We start from the raw sequence: 8430 nt of genomic DNA on the forward strand, positions 1-8430 counted from the left end.
ACTTGGAAGAATTTCCAGGGGATTTCGTGGGTTCTGCCCTACATATACACAGGTTCTCTGGATCAAAACCAACCATGAATCAAAGATAATTGGAAAAAACTTTGTACTGAACAGTGCAGACTTTACCTTGTCATTAGTCCCTAAAGAATACAGTGTAACTGTTATTTACTCAGTGACTATATAGTTTTAGGAATGGCAAGTCATGGGAGGGGGGGCTTGTTTAGAGTGTCTGGAGGACGTGTGCAGGTTCTCAGCACTCTGCCATTCTATTCATCAGGCTTCAGCGTCCTGGGTTTTGGTATCTCCTGGGGTACTGGACTGATCTGCTGTGAATACTAAGAAACAACTGTATGTGGCAGTGGTGAGAAGAGGGGACAATCCCAGAGATTACATTGCTGCTCAGTTGCATTTACATGACAGAGTATAGAGAACAGATTTGTGGTGTGCAGGAGTTAGGGACACTGGGGTTGGGTTGGGAGAGCAGAAGTCATTGAAGGGCAACTCAGAGCCCCCTGTGCCCTTGGAATTCTTGTGTATCTTGATGGTAGCAATGGGCACAAGAACCTGCACACATGACAAACTGTTCAAAATTAAACACACACACACACACACACACACACACACACATGAGTACAAGTGAAGCTGGGCTGGGCTGAATACAACTGGTGGATTACATCAACGTCCTGGTTGTGATATTGTCCTCAAGTGGTGCAAGACGCCCCTCTAGGGAAACTGGGGCAGATATTTGTGTTGTTTCTTAGAACTTCAGGTGAATCTACAATGGTCCCCATATAATTTTCAATTAAGACTAGCTTTTACTAGGTTTTGCATTTTAAAAGTTGCAATTTGGGACTGGGGATATGGCTCAGTTGGTAGAGTGCTTGCCACAAAAAAATAAATAAATAAAATTTGCATTTTAATAAAACTTGCAAATATAGAAGAAAAGAGATCAGGAAAAAATCACACTAAAATGTAACACATTTCTTACTAGCCTTTTGTTTTCTGCATTTAGAAAAATATTTATTTTTTAGTTTTCGGTGGACACAACATCTTTATTTTATTTTTATGTGTTGCCGAGGATGGAACCCAGAGCCCTGCACATGCCACATGAGCGCGCTACTGCTTGAGCCACATCCCCAGCCCTGTTTTCTGCATTTATATGGGTTAAAAAAAAAAAGTGAGGAAAGGGGCTCAGGGTGGTGGGAAGGTGGGGCTTGCCTGTCCCCTACCTTCTGTGACATCAGAACTCATGCTTGAGAGATGCCTGGTGACCAGAGGTGGGGGCGGGGCCCAGGCCCACCTGCCTGTCCCAGGTCCATCCAGACAGAGTGAGCTGAGGACATGGCAACCCAACAGATGGAGAGCATGGGGCAGGTGGCTGGCGAGCTGCTGGAGGCGAGAAGGGGCGGCCACTGTGAGGACAAGAAGCAGGTGAGGCGGCCAGGGCATGCTGTCTTCCTCCAGTCTGAGCTCCCTCTGCCAGACCCTTATGGCCTCAAGAAGAAACGGTCCTCACCCACCTCACCCTGCACGCCAGTCAGGGGAGCCCCCAAGGGGCCCGGGTGCGTCTTCCCCAAGCCTCGTCAGCACCCTCTTCCTAACCCTCATCATCAGCAGCAGACCAGGTGTGCCAGGAGGGCCAGGCTTCTGTCTCATGGCCAAGAAGGGTCCCTGGATTCCTAAAATAATCTGTCTGAACACAGAGCTCTGGAGACTTCTCAGGGCTGGGATCCAGCTTCCTGGGGGTTGGGCCAGAATGGAAGACCACCTGCTGGGCACAGCCTGGCGCTCCTCCCCCTCGGTCTCCCCTGACCTCAGTACTCCCGAGAGGCACAGGCCACCCACCTCATTCTCAGGGGTGTAAACTGAGGATCAGGAAGGCCTGAAGGCCATGCAGCTGGGACATGTCAGCACTGAAACCAGGTCCATCGGATTCCAGAATCCTGAGCAAGAGGGGCCCTGCCCTGCACGGCCTCCCAGGTGGAGGTCCGGAAGGCTGTAGAGGAGGCTGGGAAGGTTGGCTGTGCTGGCACAGTGGAGGCCTGGGCCTCACTCTGAGGACAAGAGGCCATTGAAGGGTCTGAGCAGAGCAGAGGATGACTGGCCTACATGCTTTCCAAAGATCCTCATTCACTCGCTGCCCCTGTTCTAAATGCCTCCTTATGCTGGACCCCAGCCTCTGATGGGCCTGCGGGCTGGCTCCCGGCCCTGCAGCTGCTCCTGCAGAGGGTCCCTTTAGGAAAATCACAGACAGTTCTGTGTCTGGGGATTGACATGGTTGTTCCCATCAGGAAGACCCTGAGAAGTCCCACAGGGAAGAAATCCACTAACTGCTGTTTCCCAGGCCACTTCCCAAGCCACCCCCCCCCCCGCCAGAGGCCCTCTCTCCTAATAAAAAGACCACCACGAGCATATTTATATTTCAAACTCGAGTTTTGCAGATGGAGAAATCAGCTTAAAGAGAAGAAATGTTTCCGCTCAGACCCCAAGACAGCACAAGGAAACAACTGTAGATAAATTCTGGTCCCAGTGGGCTCCTGCTTTTCCCTCCTGCTAGCATCAAAGAGAGCCTAGCAGAAGCAAAGCACGCTGGGAAAGAAACCAACCTGGAAAGCACTTTGATAGAGGAGTGGTGGGACAGGGAGAAGTCACCCAGACCACTGAACCACGCCAGTGTGCTACAGGATGGGGCAGCTCTCAGTGTCTTCTCGCAGAGTCCAAGGAGAGGAAATATATCACCCCCATCTTTGGTGGGTCGACTTTGGGGCTGGGTGCACACATCTGGCCACCACCATCCAAATCAAGCTGCAGGACATTCCCAGCACCCACAAGGACCTCAGTCCCCCTCACACCCCACACTAGGATTCTAACTTCTGTCATCATAGACGAGTTGTGTGTGGTCTTCATTTTCATGTAGATGAGTCTAGAATAGGTGTCTCTTTGCACCTGGCTTCCTTCATCCACAAGAAGGGGGGTCCTAAAATCCATGGCCCATGGAGGCCAGGGGACCACTATACATAAAAGGGCTGATGTATCATGAGCAAGTGGAGTCAACTGAAGGAAGTCAAGGTTGGTTCAATATTCAAAAGTCAAGTGACGCAATTTACCGAAGTAAGGGGACCCTTACATCATCTCTCAAATTTGTTTTGGCTGTCCTACATCCTTTGGATTGTTGAATACTTTTAGAGTGGATTAAAAAAAAAAAGTATTCCTAATTCAGTGCTTGTTCGTGTTAAAGTTCTCGGAGGACTGGGAATGGAAGGGAGCCCCTCCCTGATACCAGCCCACAATGAAGAACCAACAGCACACTTGATGGAAGGCTTCCACTTTCCTCCCCTTCCCCTCGTTCCTCCACAGGGAACAAGACGAAGATGTTCAGCTTCTCCACTGCTACTTAATATTTCATCGGTGGCTCTAGTCAAGGGGGGAAAGGTTAACAACCCTTTGAAAGGCTAGAAGGGAAACTTTCTTCATAGACAGCTCAATTTTCCATCTGTGAAATCCTAAACTGTCCAAGAAGAGAGCTATCTGGAGTAAGTCACAAGCTACAAACTCAATTCGATTTCTGTAGACAAACAACAATTGGGAAGTTAACTTCTTAAGATTTCATTTATAGGAGCATCAGAAACCACACAATACTTGGGAGGCCTCTACACTCGAAGACAACAAAACATTGTTAGGAGAAAATTAAAGGAAACCAGGCAAATTCTAGCAGAGGAGGGCTGGTGAGAACCATTTGCAGCACTCTGCTGATGATCATCATTCTTAGGGCATCTGTGACCGAAGTCCCCTCAGTGTTGGTGACAACCAAGCAAGCAGGTTCTGCCACAGGTGTTTGGGAACAGAGTAAGTTGTGTGTTACACATGGGCCAATGGAAAAGTGGGAATCAGAACTTTTCTACTTGGAAGTGACCTTTGGTCTGGGCCATTGGTAAATGCTAAATGATTAAGAGAAAACATGTACTAGCAGTGATTTTTCTCCCCAGTATCATAATGCAAATAACTGGCTCCTGAGTCTGCCTCTCAGAGATTCCTGTGATGTCTGGCTCTACTTGTTAAAAGGCCTGAAGCTCCAAGGTTCAGTGTAAAGACGGAATGGAGTGCTCACAAGAAGGAAAACATGGTAACTCTGAGAGTGTGTGCCAGGACCACCCTGGGAAGCTTTAAGTCATAGTGCCTGAAATAGTGATAACAGGAAGGCTTCACGTGCACATTCCCTGCATGCAGGTCATCCAGTCACAGAGGATTAAGAACCTGAGTTGACCTAGAATGCCATGGTTGCCAAGCTGTGTCCACTGGGGAACTCAGGTCCATGGCTCCTCACCTGTATGGAGCGCTGCACTCAGATGTCCCCACTGGAGTCAGGGTCACATCAGGGAGGGTTGTTACCATGTGCACCCATGGAGTGGAAGCCTTTGGGGTTGGACTGGAAATGTTAGGAGTTAGCCCATCAGAAAAAGAACTCTGTCCTGCTCAAACACATCTTTAACTCTATTTAAGTCTTTCCAGACCATGGTCAAAACCTCGGGAACCCCAAGACCCAGCAGGAACCCCTTGTCTACCCTGGGTCTACATCCAGCTCAACCAAGAAGCGCCCCTTCTACTGTGTGGGCTGCTGTGTGTTGACACAATTTAATCTCAACTTTGAAAAATGCTATCTTTAGTTTGCACGGCTGATGAATGGGACCTTTACCCTTAGGGAAATGATAATTCCGTACTTGTGAAATGGTTACTAATACTTATTTTAAAGGTGCTAGATTCAGTTTTGTTAGAAAATTGAAATGTTTATCTGTGTTCTGCTTAGCATAGCATTGATTTTTCTTTCTTTTCAACAATCTGTACTTAATGTGAAATAACCGATGAAGGATATTGTAACTACTTGACCAAAGGATTTATGTCTGAAACCATATAATACTTCGCCACTAAAATGTGCATTATTCTGGGCTGTCAATTAAAGTTAAAACAAAACCCTAAAAAAAAAAAGGAAAAGGAAAAGAAAAGAAAAGGAAGAAAAGGAAATCTAATGACAAGATATACCATGTTCATGGATTGGGAGATACAATATTTTAAGACCTGCATGCTTACCAAATATACAGATGCAATGCAGTATCCATCAAAATCCCAAAAGTTTTAAAAATAGAAATTGGAGAAAATGGCTCTAAAATGTACACAAAATTGCAAAGAATGTAGAATAGCCAAAAATTGTTTAAAAAACAACCAAGTCCAAAAAAGCACAGTATCTGATTTCAAATCTTACTATAAATCAACAGTTATCTAGATAGTGTGAGTTGTATGAGATATAAATCAATGGAACAGAATAGTGACAACATAGTCATTATGGAGAAAATTGTGTCCCCCAAATTCATATGTTAGGACCTTAACTTCAAAGTGATTATATTTGCAGAAAGACTTTGAAGGAGTAATTAAGCAAGGGAACCTGATACCATAAAACCGATGTCATTATAAGAAGACATTTTTACCTTTATTACCCAGAGGGGGAAATCCTGTGGATACACAATGAGAAGGTGACAGCAAGAAAGCCAAGGAGAGACGACTCCCAACCCTGCCAGCACCTTGACCTGGGTTGACAGTCTCCAGAACTAGGATAAAACGCACTTCTACTGTCAAAGCCGTTCAATCTGTAGTATTCTGTATGGCAGCATTAGCAGATGCAGACTCATACTGCTATAGCTCTGATGTCAAGAAATGTTGATCAATGAAACAAAATAGAATTGAGAAAGGGATAGGTGCACATCATATGTGGACAGGTTATTGACAAAGATGCCAATGTAATGCCAGGAGGAAAAATTTGTCTTTTTAAAGAAACAATTCTAGAACAACTTGATATCTATATGAAAAAAAATCTCAATCCCTATTTCACATTACATACAAAAACTAATTTAAAATGAATCAGATGCCTAAATGAAAAGCTAAAACAATAAAAAATGTCTAGAAGAAAACAGGAGGAAATCATGACCTTGAAGCAGACAAGTATTCTAGACTTCACACTAAAAGCATCCCCACAAAAGGAAAACATTTGATGATTTGGACTTGGTCAAAACTGAAACCTTTTGATCTAAAAAAGACACTGGTAAGAAAATAAAAAGACAAACCACAGACTTGGAAAAAATATTCACAAGACAAATACCTATCAAATGACTAATATCCAAAATACATAAAGGACTATTGCCAGTACACAAATAGTCCAATAAAAAAAATAAATGGACTGGAGACTTTAATAGACACATCACAAAAAAGATATATAAATTAGGAATCATTAATATAAAAATAGATTAAGATACCACTACACAGCAATAGAAAGCCTAAAATTATGATTGACAGTACCAAGTGTTGACGTGGATACGGAGCAACTAGAACTCTCATGAATTGCTGGCAGAAATATAAAAATGGAAGAAATACCCACAAAACAGTTGAGTGGATTCTTGTAAAACTAGGCATCAATTTACCACAATACCCATTATTTCCATACCTGGCTATTAGCCCAAGAGAAATGAGAACATGTCCACACAAAGGTGTGTGCCTGTATGATCCCAGCACTTTAATCCATGATAGCCCCACACCAGAAGCCACCAAGAGCCCATCAACGGGTGGAGAGATTCCTTGTGCTATATTCATATCACATAAACATTCACCAATAAAACAGAACACACGGAAACAATGGAAGCTTCTCAGAAGCATATTGAGCAAGAGAAACTAAACACAAAGGCATATACCTTGCGATTCCATTTCTACGAAGTTACAGAACAGGCAAAAATGACCATCGGGTGGCAGGGAGCACATAAGTGGCTCCCTCCAGCAGAGTCAGGGTAAGGAGGGAGCTGTCTGCAAAGGAGCAAAGGGACCTTCCTAAGATGATGGGCGCGTTTCAGATCTTTGGGGCAATAGGTAGTCCACAGGTACAGACATCTGTCAGAACTCATCTACCTATACGTTGAAACCCATATGTACATTTCATTGTCTATAAATTATACTGCGATTAAGTTAATTATTTTTTTCTTTGTGGTACTGGGGGACTGAAACTGGGGTGCTCTACCACTGAGCTACATCCCCAGTCTTTTTAACTTTTTGCTTTGAGGCAGGGTCTCGGTAAATCACCAACGATGGCCACAAACTTGCGATCCTCCTGCCTCAGCCTCTCAAGTGGCTGGGATTACCTGCATGTACCATGGTGCCTGGCTGGAGTTGATTTCTTTTAAAGATCAATTAAAATAAAAAATTCAAAAGGGACTCAAGGAGAGAGCGCAGAGGTGGGCCTTCCCTTTCGGCAAACTTCCGCAGCATTTGGGGGTTTGGCAGTAAGCATGGTGACTTGGATAACCAGAAATAAACTTGAGTTCTAGACACTCTCTCATAGGGTCCCCCCTGACGCCAGGCCCTCTGCCTGCAGGACTCCCCTTCCTGACCCTCCCCTTCTCCTCTTGCCCCCAGACGCTGCTGGCCTTGCTGGTCTTGGTGCTGTACCTGACCACAGGAATATCAGGTGAGCCTTTCTGGAACCTGAGAACGGAGGGGCGGGTGGGGTTTCCCCGGGATGAATGTCTGCAGAGGAGCCTCAACTGCATTTTCCTACCTTCCCTTCCCCGGGGAAGACTGATCCTTTATTCCAACCACCCCTCACTTGCTCCTGTTAAGAGGTGGCCTTTGTGCCTGTTACAGGAAGAAGCTGGGAGATGTCTGAAAGGATCAGGGAATGTGGCCACCCCCAGCATCCTGTGTCTCCCCAGGTAACAGCTTTAGGAATGTACAGAAGGACTACTGAGGTGCAGACCGGGAGGTCTTCCCGGAGGGGTGTGGTTGGCAAGCTGGGCTGGGGGGGGGTAAACAGGAGCTGGCCAGGTGGGGCAGGCCAGGAGGGGTGCTCCAGGCACAAAGCACAGCATGTCCAGGGCCCTGGGGAACCCCGGGAAACCAGAAGCCCTCGGCGAGATCTCACCGTACAAACCCTTGTGCCTTTCAGGGCTTTTACTATCACCCCAGCGACCCTGCTGAAGAGCCGATCAAAGTCCTCAGGAACTGGGTGAAGAAGAATTTGCATGGTTTCTTGGAGATGTTGGAGGAAGAAGTGAAGGAGCTGGAGCGGCTGGTGCGGGACCTGGAATCATGGCTGGACGCTCTCCTGGGAGAGCCGCACCCACACCCGGAGGAGCCCTGCTCCACCCACAAGGCTCCCCTGTGAGCTGGGGCCCTGGGGCCCTGGGGCCGATGGGAGAGGACAGGGAGGAGGCTGGGCTCTGATGCAGGATCCAGGCAGCACGAGAATAAACTGGTTGGGAAGCCAGGTCTGCTGTCCATGCTCCCGAACGCTGATGGAAGCAGCCCCAGGAGGACACCAGGGCCTGCTTGGGGGGGGGGGGGGGCGGGTCTTCCCTGGCCCCAGGACTGTGGTCCATGGGAACCAACTTGGGCTTC

The 8430-nt window shown here is 46.7% G+C and overlaps 1 protein-coding gene across 1 annotated transcript; it reads left to right on the forward strand.

The window, feature by feature from the left end:
* Window positions 1-1341: 1341 nt before the first annotated feature.
* Window positions 1342-8197, forward strand: Smim23 (small integral membrane protein 23). The gene is made up of 4 exons (XM_026401295.2): window positions 1342-1431; window positions 7450-7501; window positions 7678-7745; window positions 7979-8197. Exons 1-4 carry the CDS (start codon window positions 1342-1344, stop codon window positions 8195-8197), a joined length of 429 nt encoding a protein of 142 aa, XP_026257080.2.
* The last annotated feature ends 233 nt before the right edge of the window (window positions 8198-8430 follow it).

This window comes from Urocitellus parryii, chromosome 1, assembly GCF_045843805.1.
Source record: "Urocitellus parryii isolate mUroPar1 chromosome 1, mUroPar1.hap1, whole genome shotgun sequence".
NCBI lineage: Eukaryota > Metazoa > Chordata > Mammalia > Rodentia > Sciuridae > Urocitellus > Urocitellus parryii.